The sequence below is a fragment of the Erythrolamprus reginae genome, chromosome 2, assembly GCF_031021105.1.
Source record: "Erythrolamprus reginae isolate rEryReg1 chromosome 2, rEryReg1.hap1, whole genome shotgun sequence".
NCBI lineage: Eukaryota > Metazoa > Chordata > Lepidosauria > Squamata > Dipsadidae > Erythrolamprus > Erythrolamprus reginae.
The window spans coordinates 56,994,934-57,017,053 of record NC_091951.1 but is presented as its reverse complement, the minus strand read 5'-3'; the positions used below and the strand labels follow the sequence as shown (position 1 = coordinate 57,017,053).

The 22,120-nt window shown below is 39.7% G+C and overlaps 1 protein-coding gene across 1 annotated transcript in view; it reads left to right on the top strand.

Annotated features, from left to right (window-relative positions):
• The window catches only part of SUCLG2 (succinate-CoA ligase GDP-forming subunit beta), a 366,453-nt gene that overhangs the window by 240,070 nt on the left and 104,263 nt on the right, over positions 1 to 22,120 (top strand). Inside the window, exons 8-9 of the mRNA XM_070738185.1 lie at positions 1,090 to 1,251; positions 2,795 to 2,937. Of these exons, the coding sequence (XP_070594286.1) occupies positions 1,090 to 1,251; positions 2,795 to 2,937 (305 nt within the window). The remainder of the gene's footprint in view (positions 1 to 1,089; positions 1,252 to 2,794; positions 2,938 to 22,120) is intronic.

The following is a 22,120-nucleotide window of genomic DNA, read 5'->3' as shown; positions in this document are numbered from 1 at the left end:
AAAGCCATTATGTTATTTCAGTGTTAAGCCTTTTCTCTGTTGTAATATTCCCCTGTTTCGCTATTTCAGCTTCTCACCGAACCTGTAGTAGACGTAGATTTAATACAAGGAGAATATTGCCAGTTGAGCAATCTAGCATTATTTACAGTTCCGACAACTACTGTACATCATTGTAGTTCTCTCTTTAGGGAGACAACCAGGGAAAATCTGCAGGTAGGGTTGAGAAGAAAGAACTGGAAACTAAAAACATGCCTACGTTACCCTGAGTAGTATTGATCACATCCAACTCTCTGATTTCACCTTTGACTTAGTGGGTGGTGATATGTAAAACATCTTGCACCCATCAGCTTAAAAGAGAAAACACTATTTTAATTTCAGTGAAGCTAAGGACAACTTGTACAAGCTGAGAGGAGGAGAACCTGTGGTCTAGAGGTTAAAGCTACTGCCTTACAAGCAGGCTCCCGAGGTTCAAATCCCGGTAAGGGTATGGCTAGCTGATGAGAGCAAAATAGCATAGCATAGCAATAGCATTTAGGCTTATATACCACTTTATAGTGCCTTTAAAGCCCATATAGCTTGAAATAGATCTATACTAGTGTCCATTCCTTTTCATTATCAGCAAAAGTGGGTGTTTGTGTTTAACATATTCTTGCTGATAATGAAAAGGAAGGGAGACTAGTATAGAACTATTTCAAGCTATTTAACTCTCATCAGTTAGCCATACTTGAACCTAGGCAGTCTGCCTATAAGGCAATCCCGGTAATAGTATGGCTAACTGATGAGAGCTAAATAGCTTGAAATAGATCCATACTGGTCTCTCTTCCTTTTCATGTCACATATATATAAAAATGAACTGTCTTGAATGTCCCCTGGAGGGGCTGAGTGGCAAAAAAGAAGCAATGTGCTCCTTCCCATGTTTGGGTATACTAGGGTGATTCAACAGAAACACACATAGACACACACACATTCCTTTGACACTAATAGATTTGTGGCGTATTGCTTTTTGATAACTGCTTTTGCAAGCCACTAAAACCAGGGGTGGAATTCTAATTCTGCTTCTTCTTCCATTTTATTTCCTTTTCCATTTAGTGGTATGCTTTGATGCCAAGATAAATTTTGATGACAATGCTGAGTTCAGGCAAAAATCCATATTTGCCATGGATGACAAATCCGAGAATGAACCAATAGAAAATGAAGCTGCCCATTACGACTTAAAGTACATAGGTCTGAATGGAAACATTGCCTGTTTTGGTGAGTAAAATCGCTATTGGTATAACTTCCTGGTCTGGTCTGAAAAATCATATGCCGAGCATCACACATCTAAACAAGAACTGGATCAAACTTCTTTACAGGGACTTAGCACAAATGCCTTAAAAGTAAAGAGTTTTTCATGAAGAAATACTGGTTTTCTAGAAAGAAAGACTTCCAGGGTGGGGGGACTTATTTTGCTAAGGACACTTGAGAACATGCCTAAAATTCCTATTTGATTCCTAACTCCCTCCATAATGGTTGGGCAAGGATTGAATTTATAGCTGCCTAAAGAATTGTAGACTAGTACTTATAGATTGTAGACTAGATGAATACCACTGGTATTTTAGCTCTATGAAACCACAGCTTGCCTGCTTGCTTGCTTGCTTGCTTGCTTGCTTGCTTGCTTGCTTGCTTGCTTGCTTGCTTGCTTGCTTGCTTGCTTGCTTGCTTGCTTGCTTGCCTGCCTGCCTGCCTGCCTGCCTGCCTGCCTGCCTGCCTGCCTGCCTGCCTGCCTGCCTGCCTGCCTGCCTCCTTCCTTCTGTCCTTCCTTCCTTCCTTCCTTCCGTCCGTCCGTCCCTAGATTTTTAATCCCTTCATTAATTCCAAACTCTGGTACAGAGAACCCAACAGTTTTTAAAATGAAAAATTAAGCCATTTTCTGGTGTTGGCAAAACTGTAACTAGTGGGAATTTGTTAAAAGGACAACTTTTTTACAGCATATTATTAGAAAGAATTTGTTGTTGACATTATTTTGTGTAACATTAATGAAATTAGGCACGGCCCATAAAACTGCAAAACTGACTAAAGGATCCGGGTAAGCGAAGGAATAAAATGAAGACATGAAATATGGAGTTTCTTCTGATTTTATAATTGGCTTTTGTTACTACTTTTTTATTCCTCTGCTGTATTGAATGCAAGAACAGGGGAGGAGGAATTAACTTCAGTAAAATGTTCTGCAGCTTACATAGCATGTTCTCCTTCCTAGGTGTTTAGCTACCTCCTCTTGTCCCTTACCTTTCCAGAGGTACTCCTCTGTTAATATAAAAGGAAAAGAGGAAACTTTTTTTCCCCATTCAAAAGAGATGTGGTACTTTATTCCCCACTTTTGCTATTTCTGAGTCATACATTGAGATAGATGGGGAGTATAAGAAAGAGCAGAAGGATGACATAAATCTTTTTCTCACTGCTTGGAATAAGCAGTGCACATTTGAAATATATAATTGGCAGCATTTGGCAATTTGCTTGCTTGGGCTGTGATTTATTCATTTAGTGTTTCTGTACTCCCTCCCCTTAAAAAAAAACTCCGTAAATTGAGACACCTTGGGTCAGACTCATAGAACTTGGAAGCAAATGTCCATATTTTCCATAAGTTTAAATTTTTCCTCCATCTGTTCCTTCCTCTTCTTGCGTCTGCTTTATTTCCCCCTTTTATCTTCTCCCTCTCTTTTGGTCTTGGCACTGTGGAACTGCATTTGCACATGTTCGGTTTTTTGTCGTCTTTTTTAAAAAAAATCAATTTAAACTCTCTCTCTCTTAATTACAGTGAATGGTGCTGGACTTGCAATGGCAACCTGTGATATAATTTCCCTTAATGGTGGAGAGCCTGCCAACTTCCTGGATCTTGGCGGAGGCGTGAAAGAAGCACAAGTATATCAAGCCTTCAAATTGCTCACTGCAGATCCCAAGGTAAAACATAAAAACATGGCTTCAACAGGAGATATCAGCTGTACATAACATGCAAACAACTACATAAGTAGTCCTCGACTTATGACCACAATTGACCCCGAAATCTCTTTTGCTAAATGTGTTAAGTTTAGCCTGTCCCATTTTACAACCTTTCTTGACATGGTTGTAGAGGAATTCATTTCAGTTGTTAAATTAATAACCATGGTGGTTAGGTGAATCTGGCTTCCCCATTGATTCTGCTTGTCAGAAGGTTGCAATAGGGGATCACATGGCTGCAACTGTCATAAATACGAGTCAGTTGCCAAGCATCTACATTTTTGATCACATGACCATTGGGTTGCCGCAATGGTTGTCTGAAAATTGACCATAAGCAGGGACAGATTCCTATGATTGCCGCTACCGGTTCACTGTGCATGCAGCTTCGGTTAGCTTTCATGCGTGTGCGTGCATCCCAGCATGTTTTTGCTTCTGCTCATGCGCAGGAAGCAAAATCTTGCAAGGGGACATGCGGGGGCATGAGATTTCAGTGATTTTCTTGCTTCCACGTCTATGCAGAAACAAAAAATCACCAAAATCTCTCTCTCTCTCTCTCTCTCTGTCTTGCGTCCTCTTGAAAGAGTTTTCTTCCTGCGCATGCGCAGAAGCAAAAACATGCTGGGACATGTGCACGCGCAAGCTAAGTGAAGCGGCACGAGCAGCAATTGCTACCAGTGCGCTGTCCAATATTATTATTATTATTATTATTATTATTATTATTATTATTATTATTATTATTATTTATTAGATTTGTATGTCGCCCCTCTCCGAGGACCGGTAGCAACCCGCTACTGATCGTATGTCTTTTTTTTTCCAATGACATCTTAACATCAAATGGTTACTAGAGGAACTGTTGTAATTGTTTTAAATCCAAAAATGGACCTTAAAAATGTAAATCGTGAAACTGCAACCACTGTGCTGTTCCTTCTGAAGGTGTAGTAGCTACAAGTCTCATCTCTTTCAATCTACTTTAAAATAGCATCTTAGGTAGACCTAAGATAGACCTAAGAAATCGTGATACTCAAGTAGTCCTTGACTTGCAACCATTCATTAGTGACCATTTAAAGTTATGATGGCATGGAAAAAGTGACTTACAACCGGTCTTTGCCCTTACAACCAATGCAGTGTCCCCACGGTCATGTGTTCAGAATTTGGGTGCTCGACAACTGGCATGTACTTACAACAGTTGTAGTGTCCCAGTTTCTTGTGATTTATCTCCTTTGTGATCTTCTGGCAAGCGAAGTCAATAGTGGAAGGTGGATTCATTTAATGACCACATGATTCACATAACAACTGCAGGGATTCACTTAAGAACCATGGTAAGGAAGGTCATAAAAATTAGTTGTCCCAAAAAGCAATTGGTCTTTTTTTGTTTTTGTTTTCTTGGAAGACTTCTCATTCAAGAAGAGAATCTCCATGGGCAAGTCATAAAATGGTGTGGCATTTACTTATCAATTGTCTTGTTTAACATCAGAAAGACTTACCTTAATTGTGGTCATAAGTCAAAGACAGATCTGTACAGATCCTTGAGTGGTCAAATATACATGATCTTTAGGATTCTAGGTGTTCTGCAAGCATTGGTTTCTGTTATCCTTTTGCAGCAGTTAGTTGGGTGGTTCGCTGCTTTTTTCTTCTTCTTTGCAGGGGGGCCATTTGCTACATATATTGTTTTCTTCTCTATTATTAGCATTATTGTTTCATTACATAGTCTGCCAGATACTATATTATTATTGTTATTATTATTATTATTATTATTACAAACTTTTTATTCATTAAACATGAAACTCAGTCAAGCGAACATTTCAAAATATATCACAAATATTATTGACTGGCACCAAGGGTTGATATGGGTTGCTACCAGCAACTTAGGTACCAATAAAATACAGTGGTATCTCTATTTAAGAACGCCTCTACTTAAGAACTTTTCTAGATAAGAACCGGGTGTTCAAGATCTTTTTGCCTATTCTTAAGAACCATTTTCTACTTAAGTACCCAAGCCCGGAAAAATTTCCCAGGAAATTTGAGAGCACCACGAAAGGGGGTCATTCCCCCTTTATCCCAGCCATCTTGGGCTTTTCTGGGCTGCCAGAGGAACCTTTTGGTGGCGCTTAAGGAGGCTTTGGCAGTCCAGAGTGAAGGAAGCATTTTCCCTTGTCTGGGCGCTTGGAGAGGGAATAAACCTCTGCCAGCACCCAGAAAAAAGAAATGCTCCCTTCGCTCTGGGCAACTAAGCTCCTCAAAATCCACCTCTGCCATCAGGCATGGGGGAATTAATATAATCTTTCCCCCTAGGCTTCTACAATTTATGCATGGTATGTTTGTATGTATGATTGGTTTTATAACAAGGCTTTTTAGCTGTTGTAGTATTGGATTTTTACATTCTGTTTTTTGTCACTGTTGTTAGCCGCCCCGAGTCCGCGGAGAAGGGCGGCATACAAATCCAATAAATAATAATAATAATAATAATAATAATAATAATAATAATAATAATAATAATAATAACTGTGATATCTGGCGTGTTGTGTTCCAAATGACAATCTGTCTGTATTTGAAAGTCCCACAAGATCTTCACCTTCTCATTTTCGATAAAGTTTTCCACTACCGTGTTTCCCCAAAAATAAGACAGCGTCTTATATTAATTTTTGCTCCCAAAGATGTGCTACGTCTTATTTTCAGGGGATGTCTTATTTTTTTTCCCCAATTAATTGTATCCTGTATCCTGCTGCAGCAAAAATGCATCCAAACATGCAGCCGCATGTTGGATGCGTATTGGATGTGTTTTAAAACTAATTGATGCAGCATTTGGGGGTGCAATTTATGGACAGCAGTGTTATATATGTTCTGTTCAGGAATGTTGCGAAACAAAAGGTCTCCTATGTCTTATTTATTTATTTATTGGATTTGTATGCCGCCCCTCTCCGTAGACTTACTTTCGGGGGATGCCTTATATTAGGCAATTCTATGAAATCTCTCCCATGTCTTACTTTCGGGGGTGACTTATTTTCAGGGAAACAGGGTATGTTCCCATGACTCTTCAAAGACTTATTATTATTGTTGCTGTTATTGTTATTTTCATTGTTGTTATTATTCTGATTAGCTCTGTCCATCTTATTAAGATGTGAAGGTAATGGGGAATGAAAGCTTTTACACCTTTTTTAGCTTTATAAAATCACATGGATGAAGGAGCACCCATTTTTCCGGAATAATGTATCCAAAGAAAAATTGGATATTAAATTCTAGAGCAGAAATTGTAGAACAGCCAGTTTAGTTATGTTTCTTTGGTTTGGATGGTGACTACAGAAGGACGCCCTCTTGACTTTAATGGAAATAAGAATCTATAGGAATCTATAGGAAACTATTGATATAGATTTTTGCATCTTCATTAGGCCTTTCTCACAGCAAGGCACTATCCTTCCACAATTTCCTCCTATAATATACTTATCAACTTTGCTGGCTTTGGATTATAGATATTGTACTTCAACACATCTGGACAGCTTTGCATTTGTAAGCTTCGGTTCGCACCCTTGGATTGATTGAAAGGTCTGCTTTATTGGAATATCTGTTTATGTTGATCCTTTTGGGAAAAAAAAATCTGTCTCGATTTTGCAGATCCTGGTTTTATGTGCTCCTCTTTTTTTCATTGTTTTATTGATCTGTTTGATTTAATATTGCTCGCTTGCCCTCAGCTCTTTATGTCTGCAAAATATTTATCTTGTTTCTTGAACACCAGAGAGGCGCTTTGGTCCCTTGATATTTGTCCCCTTACCCCTTTGTTCTTTTGTTCTAGTTTCTTTAAACGGCCTCGGCTCTTGTTCTTGCCTGCCCTGTGATGCTCTTTCAGATGCTTCTTTCTTAAACTTTCCCACTAGACAAGGTGTGTTCCCTCCCTCTCCCCCCTCCCCCTCCCCCCACCCCTGAAATAAGTGGCCCGCTAAAAACTGTGTTTGCCTTTGGGCACCTTGCTAATAGGAATGTCATGTCTTGACATGCTAGGTACTGTCAGGTGCCCTGTAGGTTTGTACGTTGCAGACTTCAAATCATATAGAAATTATTGCCATCCTTTTAAAAAAAAACATTTAACTCTCATTCCTTTGACTGTGTTCCTCTGTGTTCCAGCTATTGCTCCCTGTTTTTCCCCCTCCAGTTCTTTCTATAAATGAAGTTGCTTTCCAGCTTCTAGTCCCTTGGCCCTTCAGCATGACTGATTTTAGCTTATACCCTTTTGGCACTGCTGCAGCCAGGGTGATTTGTTTCATATCAACAAGCCATCTGAGATAACTTCCCTCTTTCCTCTCTCCTCCCCTTTCTCTCTCTCTCTCTCTCTTTCCTCTTTCTCTCCCATCTCTCTTTCCCCCTTCTCTCCCTCTTTCCCTCCCTCCCTCCATTCCTTCCTCAGTTTTGGAGGATAAATATTTAATTAGGGGGTTTCGTGGATTTGATTTGATTTGATTTATTGGATTTGTGTGCCGCCCCTCTCCGGAGACTAGGGGTGGCTAACAACAATAATAAAACAGTATACAAAATAATCCAATAGTAAAAATGATTAAAAACCCATTAATATAAAAACCAGACATACATACATACATACCATGCATAAAATTGTGAAGGCCTAGGGGGAAAGAATATCTCAGTTCCCCCAGGCCTGACGGCAGAGGTGGGTTTTAAGTAGCTTACGAAAGGCAAGGAGGGTGGGGGCAATTCTAATCTCTGGGGGGAGTTGGTTCCAGAGGGCCGGGGCCACCACAGAGAAGGCTGTTCCCCTGGGTCCCGCCAAGCGACATTGTTTAGTTGACAGGATATATTGCAAGCAAGCAAGCTCCCATTAAATGCAGGTATCCACCAATTATGTGGAGTTTTAGAAGACGTTTTCCTCACAGTAGCTTGTCTTGCCATGTACTTTCATAGCACTTAGCACTAGCACTTGGATTTATATACTGCTTTGCAGTGCTTTACAGCCCTCTCTAAGCGGTTTACAGAGTCAGCATATTTCCCCCAACAATTTGGGTCCTCATTTTACCGGCTTTGGAAGGATGGAAGGCTGAGTCAACCTTGAGCCTGGTGAGATTCAAAATTGTAGGCATCCGGCAGTCAGGAAAAGTAGCCTGCAGTATATTGTACACTTCCACCGCGCCACTACGACTCAACCCCAATCACACTATTTGAATAGAATGGCTAAAAAGATTTATGAAATGTGCTTTAAAAACTAGTTCCTGATCTCTTTTCCATATCTTCTCTATGACCTTCCATTCACATATCCCCACATACCATTTATTTATATGCTGTCGTCCTCTTCCCTTTAAGTCTGAGAGTGAGAATTCTAGGATGCTCGCGCTCTGTGTTTGTAGTAACATAAGAAAGTACGATAAAAGTGAGGGAGCTGTTTTGCCTGCTTTTATGAAGTCAGTGGTATATATCCCTTCTGAGAATTCATCATTGGACCAAACATTGTTGGGTGATTTTCTGATACAGTAGTACCTCTACCTAAGAACGCCTCTACTTATGAACGTTTCTAGATAAGAGCCAGGTGTTCAAGATTTTTTTTGCCTCTTCTCAAGAACCATTTTCCACTTATAAACCTGAGCCTCCGAAACTGTAACTGGAAAAGGCAGAGAGAAGCCTCTGTGGGGCCTCTCCAGGAATCTCCTGGAAGGAAACAGGGCTGGAAAAGGCGGGGAGAAGCCCCCATGGGGCCTCGCTAGGAATCTCCTGGGAGGAAACAGGGCCTCCACCCTCCTGTGGTTTCCCCAATCACACACATTATTTGCTTTTACATTGATTCCTATGGGAAAATGGCTTCTTACAAACTTTTCTATGTAAGAACCTGGTCACGGAAGGAATTAAGTTCGTAAGTAAAGGTACCACTTTACTCTGATATTTTTAGAAAGCTATTTCAATTCAGTTAAATTAGGAAGAGATCAAAAAGAAGCATTGAGGGTTTATCTAACAAGACCAGTATCAGCTATACATTGGTCAACCACTGATGACTAACTTTGAATTCTATCAGCCTTAAGCACCTACCTTAATGTTTGGATTTTCTTGATCTTTTAAACAAGAAACATTTAACATCATGAGGAGTTTCAGAAAACTCTTGTGAGATAGTTTGATTGGTTACAATAAAAGTGTATTGCACAGATATGGACTAACATGATCCATTCTTAAATAACACATTGTTTAAAAAGTTTTCTTGAAGGAGATAAGCAATATTATTTCCATTATTGTTCATATTTAGAATAGGGTTACCGGTAATTCTTGACTTATGGACACCATTTAAATCACAATTTCTGTTGCAAAGCAAGTTGTGAGTTGTGTCTAATTTTATGACTTGTTTGCCACATTAAACAAATCACTGCAATTGAGTAAATAACTCAGTTGTCAGGTGAATCTACTTGGCTTGTTGGAAGTCAGATGGTAATCCATGATTTATGACCACAACTGAGCCCAAAATTTTCATTGCTAAGCAAGACAGTGAGTTTTGTCCCAAATTACTGCAGTTATTAAGTGAATCATGTGATTGTTAAGTGAATCTGACTTCCCACATTGACTTTGCTGATCAGAAGCCAACTGGGCAGATAACGTGCCAATTACTTGACCCCGAGACATTGCAACCATTCCAAATACATGCTAGTTGCCAAGAATCCAAATTTTGATTCCATGATGGCGCGACAGTCGAGAACTGGTTGTAAGTCAATTTTAGCTGTCTATCATTATAACTTCGAACAATTGTTAACAAATGATTGTAGGTTGAGGAAGAATAACAACAACAACAACAACAACAACAACAATAACATCTTAGTTGGAAGGGATCTTGGAGGTCTTCTAGTCCAACCTCCTGCTTAGGCAGGAAACCGTACACTACTTCAGACAAATGGTTATCCAACATCTTCTTAAAAACTCCCAGTTTGGGAGCCTTCACAACTTCTGGAGGCAAGCTGTTCCACCAATTAATTGTTCAAGCTGTGAAGAAATTTCTCCTTAGTTGTAAGTTACTTCTATCTTTGTTTAGTTTCTACCCGTTGATTCTTGTTCTACCCTTAGGTGCTTTCATTACCCGACTAGATAACATTATGACATAGCTTGGTCTGCCAATGTTGGTGGGAGTTTGAATTTCTCCTTGATTATTTCTTGATTTGTATCGATTGAAGCTTTCAAATATTCTTCAAAGTCAGTCAGCCCTATGTTGAGAACATTATGGTAGTCCAATCTAGAAGTAACTGAGGCATGTAAGCAGGGTTTACTGGTTCAGGAATGAGACTAATTGGACCATAAGACAAAGTTGCGCAAAGGCCCTCCAAGCTACAATTGTCACCTATTCGTCAAGCAGGAGTCGTGAAACTAGGAGATCCCCCAGGTTACAGATTACAGTTGAGATTAATGGAAAACTCCTTAATCTTACAACGCATGAACAGACTCAATCATAGTTTCAACTGAGAAACCGTGACTATCCTAGACAAATCCCCAAACTCTAGGCAGGGGTATCAAACTCGTAGTGTCACATCATCATATTATGTATCACAATTTCCTCCCCTTCGGTAAACCAGATGTGGGTGTGCCCAGGCAGCCTTTGGGCCCCAAGTTTGACACCTCTGTGCTAAAGAATTCTTGGAAGCTCAGCATTTAGGAAAATCTGCCATCAGTGTACACATAAGAGTAAATCACATTTACACACAATTCAGAAGAGATAATAAAAATGTTAAGAAATCTGCAAGCAAACAACCAATCAAAGATAACGCCACCAACTCCACCTCATAAAGATTTTCTTAGGAAAAATAGTGTTAAGATAAAGTGTGTTTGACTACTATTAAAATCACTAAAATCAAGTCCCTAGTTATACACTCAAGGTTCACTGAATATATTGAAAATGAAAAAGATGTCACTTTTAATAGATCATACTTTTTGGCTAAGAATTCTCTCTCTTTTTTTTAGAAAACCCTCAATTGCCCAGTGCCTAATTCTGAATGAGATGAAATGAAATGTAAATAGCACTCAGTTTCAGATGTAATGCATTATGACAGCAGTGGATTTGTTTGACTTGTCAAATTGCATGTCATTAAGTAATAGAGAACCAACCACATTTTTCTATGGTCATTAACAAGTATTTTGCATTCTAATTCAAATGCCATGTATCTTTTACATGCCTCATTGCCTAGTTGTTCTTTGAACAGTGTGAAAACATCTTTGGTTTATTGCTTGGGTTTATTTTTTGGGAGGGAGGGAAAGAATACTGTCAAAGCCTGGTGCGAAGAGCACAGAATTAAGTTGTTTCTAAGCTGTGGGGGGTAGAATGGCATAATGGAAAAAAAATTGTTAATGGGAATTGCATTTGTAGCCTTAGATTACAACCCATATTTCCTGACGTGCTTAGGAAGCTGTATCTAGGGACAAGGCAATAGTTTACTGCTAAAGTAAGGCACAGTGGCCAAGTATTTAAGGCGTTGGGCTTGTTGACCGGAAGATTGGAAAGTTGAGACTCAAGTATCATGTGATGGGATAACTCCTGTTCTTGCTCCAGTTCCTTCCTACCCAGCAGTTTGAAATCTACTTGCAAATTCAAGTAGATAAATAGGTACCACTTTGATGGGAATATAACAGCATTCTGTGCATCTTCATCACATGGTCATACCAACCACATGACCTTGGAGGCATCTTCACTCAACGCTGACTCTTCAATTGTGAATCAGAGATGAGTAGTGCCCTCTAGAGTCAGACGTGACTGGCAGGGTAAAGCTTTGTTTACCTATAGTAGTAAAACACGTAAACCATCACATTCTTCGTATAAATATAGCTTCCAAAGTTACTTTTTTGAATCTCTAAAAGTACCTGATTAGCAAGGATGGTAAAGTATCTCTATTAACATACTAGAGGACCTGTATCAGAGAAAATACTCATGACTAATTGTTGGATATAAAAGAACCAAAAAAAGGTAAATGTTCAGCCTCTTTTAGCAGGGGAAGTCCAAAAATTAATAGCTATTGCTATTATTTTGGAACATTTTCTAGAAGAAGGTTGCTTGGATGATTATATGGCATGAACTCATTTTCAGCACTTTGCAATCAGATATATGTGGAATTTTTTTCTAGAAAAATGGGGACATCTATTTCGGATACAGACAAAATACCAAATGGGGATAAATAATTTGACCTATAATTAAAATATCAACGTATCAAAGAATCTATCCTGGTTCAGGAGCTTGTTTCCAGTGAGAATATACTAGTTTTAGATCCTGTAACACAGTATTTTGTTTTACTTTATTTTATTTTAAAAAGTGAAATAATGTATTTCAAAATTCTGAATTGTGTCTTTTAAGTATTTGTGTTGGTTTTTTCCCCCCTCAATGTCTGGCTGTAAAATCTGATTGAGGTTTTTTAATAGAAATAAAAAATGCAATTAAAATACTACTTATTCATCCATGATTTTGCTGCAGTATTTTCTAAAAGTCTGCATTTTACTGACAACTACAATTTCAGGAAAGCAATTTTCTTGTGTGTGTGTGTGTGTGTGTTGTTCTTTTCAGTGCATTTAAATTTGTTTCAGAAGGTTTCTCCATTTTCCACTCCCCTTTTGGGAAGCAAGCATTTTGTGATTTAGTGTGCTGTCCTTCCTTATTTCTAGGCAAAACCTTTGTTTGCTGCGTGAGCATTTTTCAATCCATTGGATAGAGAAGTGATTTAATACACTTCTTAAAAAATGAACATAACAGGTTGCTTGGACTAATGTAGGCTTTATCAAACTTAGTTATAAAGTCCTGCGCCAGTAGAAATATGAATAAGCAGCCTGATGTGAACAAGGCCCTATCTGGACCGGGACTCATTGCTCACAGTCACTCATGCACTCATCACCTCGAGGCTCGACTACTGTAACGCTCTCTACATGGGGCTACCTTTGAAGAGTGTTTGGAAACTTCAGATCGTGCAGAATGCAGCTGCGAGAGCAATTATGGGCTTCTCCAAGTATGCCCATATTACTCCAACACTCCGCAGTCTGCATTGGCTGCCGATCAGTTTCCGGTCACAATTCAAAGTGTTGGTTATGACCTATAAAGCCCTTCATGGCACCGGACCAGAATATCTTCGGGACCGCCTCCTGCCGCACGAATCCCAGCGACCGGTTAGGTCCCACAGAGTTGGCCTTCTCCGGGTCCCGTCGACTAAACAATGTCGTCTGGCGGGACCCAGGGGAAGAGCCTTCTCTGTGGGGGCCCCGACCCTCTGGAACCAGCTCCCCCCTGAGATTAGGATTGCCCCCACCCTCCCTGCCTTTCGTAAACTCCTTAAGACCCACCTTTGCCGTCAGGCATGGGGGAACTAAAACAGCTCCCCCTTGCCCATGTTGTTTTGTTGATTGATTGACTGTGTGCCTGTTTTTTATATATACTGTTTTTTATGAGATTATTAATTTAAATTGGAACTGGATGGGTGGGCATTGGATTTGGTATTGTGTACTGTACTGTTTTTTATTATTGTTGTGAGCCGCCCCGAGTTTGCGGAGAGGGGCGGCATATAAATCCAATAAACCTAACCTAACCTAACCTAAGGCACTGATATGCTTTATAGAATTTTTCTCTAGTAAAAACTAGAGGATATATAGTGGTCCCTTGACTTTCGCAGGGGATACGTTCCAAGCCGCACAGGGTCAGGGCAGGGGAAGAGGAAGCTCAAGGCAAGAGGGATCGAGGCCAGGACTCGAAGCCGGGATTCCATGCTGGTCAGCAGGGAGGTCGGAAGCTACCACTAAGGGAGACAGCTTAGGTGGGTGGGGGAAGAAGAGGTGGCGGCGGCGGGCAGCAGTAACATAGAAACATAGAAACATAAAAGTCTGACGGCAGAAAAAGACCTCATGGTCATTTAGTCTGCCCTTATACTATTTTCTGTATTTTATCTTAGGATGGATATATGTTTCTCCCAGGCATGTTTAAATTCAGTTACTGTGGATTTATCTACCACGTCTGCTGGAAGTTTGTTCCAAGGATCTACTACTCTTTCAGTAAAATAATATTTTCTCATGTTGCTTTTGATCTTTCCCCCAACTAACTTCAGATTGTGTCCCCTTGTTCTTGTGTTCACTTTCCTATTAAAAACACTTCCCTCTTGGACCTTATTTAACCCTTTAATATATTTCAATGTTTCGATCATGTCCCCCCTTTTCCTTCTGTCCTGCAGACTCGGCTAAGACTGTCCTCCAGACTAAGGCTCGGCTTCAAGTGGAGTGTATCAACACTCCGGGAATTAAAGGGGAGGGATCAGGAGGCTGGGGCGGAAGCGGAGCTTTTATTTAAAGAAGCAGGATGGCTGGGTTAGGTGGGGAGGAGGAGAGTTAAAATGCACAGTATTGTATATCGGGCGGCCACAGGAAAACCCGTTTTGTTAAAAAAAAGTATTTTTTTTAAATTAATATTTTTTGAAAACCCGTGGTATGGCCTCTCCGCAAAAATTGGACCTGCGAAAGTCAAGGGACCACTGGAGATTGTCTTTCAAGATTGTCCTTCATATTTGTGAACAAAACAATTAGAGAATTTCTCTGAATTTCCCCAGAGGAAGAGGAAATTCTCTGCTAATTCTAGTGGCAATAACAGTAGACCTGCTTCTGGGGGGAAAAAATAGAGAATTTTCTTTGGAGTTCAACTGAACCATGGGAGGGTGCAGATTGCCAGAGATAAATCATGTTGTGAAGGAGAAGATATTCACACAGCTTCTTGGCTGCCATAAGCGAGTAATGTCAGACTAACCCTATTTTCTTTTCTGGCAGAGTAACTAGCATAATACATCAGAGTTGTACTTTGATCTCCGCGAACATGCCAGCAAGTTTCTCATAATATCCTCATTAATAAAATGATAACATGTGGGCTAGATGACACAACTGATGGATTCAGAATTAGCTGAATAGCAGCATCCAGGAAGTACTCATAAATAAAGTATTGTGTGAAGGGCAGGTGGTTGTCATAAAATCAGGGGTGGGTCCCTCCCGGTTCGGACCAGTTCATCCAAACCTGTAATGACTGGCTGGTGATATCACAATGATGTCACCAAACTGGATCAGTAAGTGCCGTTCCGTGGATGCCGCCATCTTTTTTAAAAAAAATAAATCCTTCTGCGGATTCACAGAATCTGAGTTCCGGCACCGTGCATGTGGTCGCCATCATTCTTTCGGCTTTTTAAAATTATTTTTATTTTTTCAGATTTTTTGTTAGTGCACATGTGCAGGAGTGAACCAGCAGTGAGGTAAGTTGGAACCCACCCCCTGCATAAAATGGATCTGGTATGTGGGCAATAAAAAGCAAATCTGACTGCATTCTTTTAAGGGATATATTCCTGGTTCTCCCCATAGCTATTATTAAAGGTATAGTTGGCGGTCTACATTTTCAGACCGTAGCATCTTAAATAAACCTCCGTAAAAACCTACGGTATCTAAGCTTCAATTATATAATAGCATTTTAAGATTTCTTACACCATCTGGGGGGAAAATAGTCCAGAATAACTTGCTTCTAAAATAAGAATAAGTTACAAGGATTTTAAGAAGGACCTGAATATAAGCTCGTATAGCTCAGATGATGGAATATTTAGTCAGTGAGTTAGTCAATCAGTCAGTCAGTTAGTTAGTTCAGCGTGTATTAGATAACAAAATAGGTATAAACATGGTTATTAATACATGAAATGGATATGAATAAAAGGGGACAGTAGGACAGGAACAGTAGACATGTTGTGCGCTTATGTACGTCCCTTATAGACCTCTTAGGAATGGGGTGAGGTCAACAGTAGATGGTCTAAGGTTAAAGTTTTGGGGGTTTGGGGAAGAAACCACAGAGCCAAGTTTAGAACTAAGACGCCTTAAACAAGATCTAAGTATTGCCCACAAGATCATATGCTGCAATGTCCTGCCTGTCGGTGACTACTTCAGCTTCAACCACAACAACACGAGCACACAACAGATTTAAACTTAAGATTAACCGCTCCAAACTTGACTGTAAAAAATATGACTTCAGTAACCGAGTTGTCGAAGCGTGGAACTCATTACCGGACTCCATAGTGTCATCCCCAAACCCCCAACACTTTATCCTTAGATTATCTACGGTTGACCTATCCAGATTCCTAAGAGGTCAGTAAGGGGTGAGTACAAGTGCACTAGAGGGCCTTCCGTCCCCTGTCCTATTGCTCTCCTACATCTCCTATACCTTTCTTCTATTCCTATATCTCTTCTATTCTTTCATTTCTATTACTATACCTTCTTTTCTATTCTTTCTTAGATATATTTTACTATGAGTATCTCCTCTACAACCTTCATCATGTATTTTACTATGTGTATATAGATATATACCCACTAAAACCCTCATTGTGTATTGGACAAAATAAATAAATAAATAAAATAATAAAAAATAAATAAGTAGTGTATTCCGGGCATTGATTAGTCTATTGCTGAAGTCATATTTCCTGCAATCAAGTTTGGTGCTGTTTACCTTAAGTTTGTATCTATTGTGTGCTTGAGTATTGTTGTGGTTGAAGCGAAAGTAGACATTATTGTAGTAAATAATTTCATGTACTACGCCTAGGTCAGGCCAAAGGCGGCGTAGTTGTAAATCGTCTAAGTCAAAAATTTCAAGTCTAGTGGCAAAAGGTATTCTGTTGCAAGTAGAGGAGTGGAGGACTCTTCTTGTGAAATATCTCTGACTCTCTCAATTGTATTAATGTCCGATATGCAGTGCAGGTTCCAAATGGGTTAGCTATATTCAAGAATTGGTCTAGCAAGTGGTTTGTATGCTCTAGCAGCACAATATTACCAGAGAAGAAGCTACACTTTGGCAGTTCTGTGTTAGCAAAAACTTCAGAAAAGAAGGATTTAGGGGTAGTGATTTCTGACAGTCTCAAAATGGGTGAGCAGTATGGTTGGGCGGTAGGAAAAGCAAGTAGGATGCTTGGCTGCATAGCTAGAGGTATAACAAGCAGGAAGAGGGAGATTGTGATCCCGCTATATAGAGCGCTGGTGAGACCACATTTGGAATACTGTGTTCAGTTCTGGAGACCTCACCTACAAAAAGATATTGACAAAATTGAACGGGTCCAAAGACGGGCTACAAGAATGGTGGAAGGTCTTAAGCATAAAACGTGTCAGGAAAGACTTAATGAACTCAATCTGTATAGTCTGGAGGATAGAAGGAAAAGGGGGACATGATTGAAACATTTAAATATGTCAAAGGGTTAAATAAGGTTCAGGAGGGAAGTGCTTTTAATAGAAAAGTGAACACAAGAACAAGGGGACACAATCTGAAGTTAGTTGGGGGAAAGATCAAAAGCAACATGAGAAAATATTATTTTACTGAAAGAGTCGTAGATCCTTGGAACAAACCTCCAGCAGACGTGGTTGGTAAATCCACAGTAACTGAATTTAAACATGCCTGGGATAAACATATATCCATCCTAAGATAAAATACAAAAAATAGTATAAGGGCAGACATGAGGTCTTTTTCTGCCGTCAGTCTTCTATGTTTCTACACTGGATTAACAACTCTGAATGCTTTTTTTTTGCAATATCATACATAGATCACTAGAGATAACTACTCCAAGGTCTTTGACATGTTGAGTCATCTACAAAGTCATGTCCATCCAGTTTGTATTTTATGTTCTGATTTTTTTTTGCCAACATATAAGACAGCATTTATTGATTGAGATTTGAAGTTGCCACTTGTTTGACCATTCTGACACATAGTCAAGGTTTTTTTGAAGGGTAGCAGCATTGTCAGTGGTGTTGAATAGTTTTACATCATCAGCAAAGAAAATACAGTTGATTTTAATATATTATGATATTTTGTGAATTATGATAGCTTACAACTCAACTTTTGTGGATATTGTAAAGTTAGGAGGCCTTTGTGGATATGGTAAGACCTCTCTATATTGAGATATTCTGGAATGATGTCCTATGGATTTTTTGCACTATAGCTGCTTGGTTCTTCTCAAAGAGGAAGTCTTCTTGGACTCACAATTCCTGCTTGTGGAGCAGGTGGCAGCTGAGGATAGAGGACCTCTCCAAAGGATCATCTTATGCACAAATTGTGTCTATTCCTGGATCAGGAAGCATTGTTCATTGTGACTCATCTCTCCAATTTGGAATACTTTAATGGACTTCATATAGGTTTGCCCTTGAAGAACATTTAAAGGCTGAAATTGACCTGGAACATAGCTAGCTAGCTAGTTGTTGGTGCCTCTCAATATGGTATAATATACTCCTGCTTTGTAAGCTGCACTAGCTTTCAGCGAGCTCCAAAATGTAATTCAAGATGCTGATTAGCATTATTACTGAAGTTTGGGCTGTTTTCTTGTCAGTTTCTCACTTCTATCACAATCTTGATTAAAGCAAAATAGCTTTTTTCAAATAGCCTTTCATTGATCTGCTGGTGTCAGCCTTTCCAGGCAGACCAGAAGGAAACATTTTGTAAAACAAGGGGGTAAGTTCCTTGATTTAAGAAGCAGTCATGATAACCCCATTGAAAGCAACTCCCTGGTTTCTGGTTCTGCTTTGATGTTTGTGTGGATTCTCCTCTTGGGTGGCTGACAATATTGACCTGGCTCTTGGAACTCAGGACTGGATTTTAACTAATCTGCTGTGCACTCCTTTTAAAAGCAAAACCACTTATGGACTTCTTTCACAGACTCTGCTTTAGATTACATTCCTTGTCTGCTGTTATTTCCGTGACCCTGACTAAACTGCTAGTTCCCATAGCAACTGTGTGAATTTATATTGACAACAGAATTAGGATACAGATTTTGTTCTAGAATATCAAATCATCAAAATGCTCTGGGTCTTGTGTCTTCTTATAAATGGCTTGTTTCAAGTTGAAAACAAATCTTTTCTCCTGTTCTCTGTTGTCTCTATTTTTATTTTATTTTATTTGCTGCTTTCCTATCATCCCTCACACCCCAGCATCCCATACAGTTTCAGACTTATTGCTGTACTTTAAGATATATAGAGGTATAACAAGCAGGAAGAGGGAGATTATGATCCCGCTATATAGAGCGCTGGTGAGACCACATTTGGAATACTGTGTTCAGTTCTGGAGACCTCACCTACAAAACGATATTGACAAAATTGAACGGGTCCAAAGACGGGCTACAAGAATGGTGGAAGGTCTTAAGCATAAAACATATCAGGAAAGACTTCATGAACTCAATCTGTATAGTCTGGAGGACAGAAGGAAAAGGTGGGACATGATCGAAACATTTAAATATGTCAAAGGGTTAAATAAGTTCCAGGAGGGAAGTATTTTTAATAGGAAAGTGAACACAAGAACAAGGGGACACAATCTGAAGTTGGTTAGGGGAAGGATCAAAAGCAACATGAGAAAATATTATTTTACTGAAAGAGTAGTAGATCCTTGGAACAAACTTCCAGCAGACGTGGTAGATAAATCCACAGTAACTGAATTTAAACATGCCGGGGATAAACATATATCCATTGTAAGATAAAATACAGAAAATAGTATAAAGGCAGACTAGATGGACCATGAGGTCTTTTTCTGCCGTCAGACTTCTATGTTTCTATGTTTCTATGGGAATATTAAAATCATAGCCCTATGTAAATCAGAGTACTTGGAAGAACCAGAATATTCTATGTTTAAGATTATTTTATTATATTTTTAATCAATTCAGTAACTAGGGCCATGGAAAGGCTTTAAAATTCCTTTCTATTTTCTGTATTATTTAGAGCCGTATCCATGCTGACTTCTTTTCATGCTGTGAAAAAGTTTCATGCCAATACAGTGTACTTTAATCCTCAACTATCAAAATATTACTCTGTTTACTAACTTGAGAGGGGGGAGGGGAGCTCTGCATGGTTGAATCATATAATTAGATTACTTCTGTGCTTCCACTTGATAACGGTTGTAATCCTATACAAGCCCTAAACTCACTTCTGAGTCGACACATATGAGATTGTAGCCTAAAATGGCTTTTAAGCTTCTTGTCCTATAGCAAGTAAAAGTTGGAAATTCCTTGTACACTGTTCAAACTCTCACATTTAGACTGTTCCAAATTGGAGAAATAAGGAGGGGAATGTTTTTAACTGACCTGACTATTTGGATAGATTGACAGTAATTTCTAATAGGAAAATGAACACAAGAACAAGGGGGCACAATCTGAGGTTAGTTGGGGGAAAGATCAGAAGCAACGTGAAAAAATATTATTTTACTGAAAGAGCAGTAGATGCTTGGAACAAACTTCCAGTAGACGTGGTTGGTAAATCCGCAGTAACTGAATTTAAACATGCCTGGGATAAACATATATCCATCCTAAGATAAAATACAGGAAATAGTACAAAGGCAGACTAGATGGACCATGAGGTCTTTTTCTGCCATCAATCTTCTATGTTTCTATGTTTCTATCCTTGGGCTGTCAGACTGTTAAACATGACCGCAATCATTCCACACACACGCAGAAACGTATGACTAGTTTTTCTCTTTCTTTTTTTTATTTTTCTCCCCTAATTACTTGCATAGGGGTTATTCTTTATAACAGTGGTACCTTGTGATATAAACCCCTCATCATACGAACTTTCCGAGATACAAACCCGGGGTTCGGCAATTTTTTGCCTATTCTTCCGAACTTTTTCTGTCTTACGAACCCGCCACCCGAACGCCGAACCCGGAAGTTCGACAAAAGTTCTGGTGACCGCCGAGAAGCCCCGCCACCCGGCTGTCGCCTTTTGAAACAGCTAGGGGACTTCTCGGTGTGCTCCTGAACCCGAACGCCAAACCCGAACTTTTGCCGAACTTCCAGGTTCGGCGTTCCGGAGACCGCTGAGAAGCCACGCCGCCCGGCTGTCGCATTTTGAAACAACCCGGGGGCTTCTCATCATTCTCCCGAACGCCGAACCAGGAAGTTCGGCAAAAGTTCGGGTTCAGCGTTCAGGTTCAGGAGGACGCTGAGAAGCCCCACTGCCCGGCTGTCACTTTTACAGAAAAGCCGCGGAGCTGTCGGGCCGGTCAGGAGGCTCAAACGGAGGTGGAGAATCCCAATAGGGAATTCCATGGGCGGAGCTTTGACGTCACGGAGACATCCTTCCTGGAGTCCAATTTCATTCTATCATGATGCACAATGACTATAAAAACTATACTATTTAATCATGTGTATACTTCTTCTAATTTTTGTGATGAAAATATTACCAACATGTAAAATACAAAGTAGCTCGCTAAGTCACAAATTTTTGTGTGGTGCATTTTAAAAATTTATATTTATATACACACACACACAAAGAGAGAGAGAGACAGAAATATATATGTACATATTTCGTTGTGTATCTCTTAACCTGAATTATGTCCGTCATTTGTTTTTGTCTGCTATTGTCTGAAAGGCTTCTTGGAAAAGGCAGGATGCAAATGTTGAGAAGAAAATGAAGAAATTCTATTCTAGATGTCTTGTGCCAAGAGTAAAACAGTTAAAAAATAAATAAATAACTTGGCCTCTGAAACAAGCCTTATGCATTTGAATGAAGCCTGACAGAAGCCTAGATGGCATTGCATAGAATTGCTTTTGCTTATGGAAGAGGAAAACAAATTTTCAAAGGACAATGCTGGTTTTGCTCAGGCTGGTTGAGGAAATTACTGGGTTGGCAGAGCAATTTAAGTGGTGGAGGTGCAGCACTTATTCTCCTCTTTAGCTTGGAGCAGCTAAAGGAGTGACAGTAGCAATCAGTGGAGAGACATGTATGAAGGGTTGATTGTGCAATTCTTCACCTTCAATAAGAATCAGACTGTCATGAATATATTCACTTCCCACCCCCTTGCATAGAATGTCCATTCTACTTAAAAACCAGGATGAAGAAGATGAGGGAGAGGGATTTCCTTGGAGACAACAGGGTGAGTTGCCAGCTTCCAATATTTATAAAGTGGGCCACCAACATACCATGATATCTTATATCCTAAGGGGAACCATTTGCGTCTGAAAGAAGTCTTGGATATGTCCAATCCGGGGATTTTAAAGAAGAGCAAAGATCATTGTTGAAATGTCATGTTTGAGAGGGGAAAGGGGAATCTTTCACTTGCTTGGCAAGCACTTGCCAGATTGAGTTGTGTTCACAAACTCCAACTGAGAATTTTATTAAGCAGAAGAGCCAGCGAAGCATTATCTACGTTGACAAGGTAATGTCAAGTGTGGGTGATTAAAGTAAG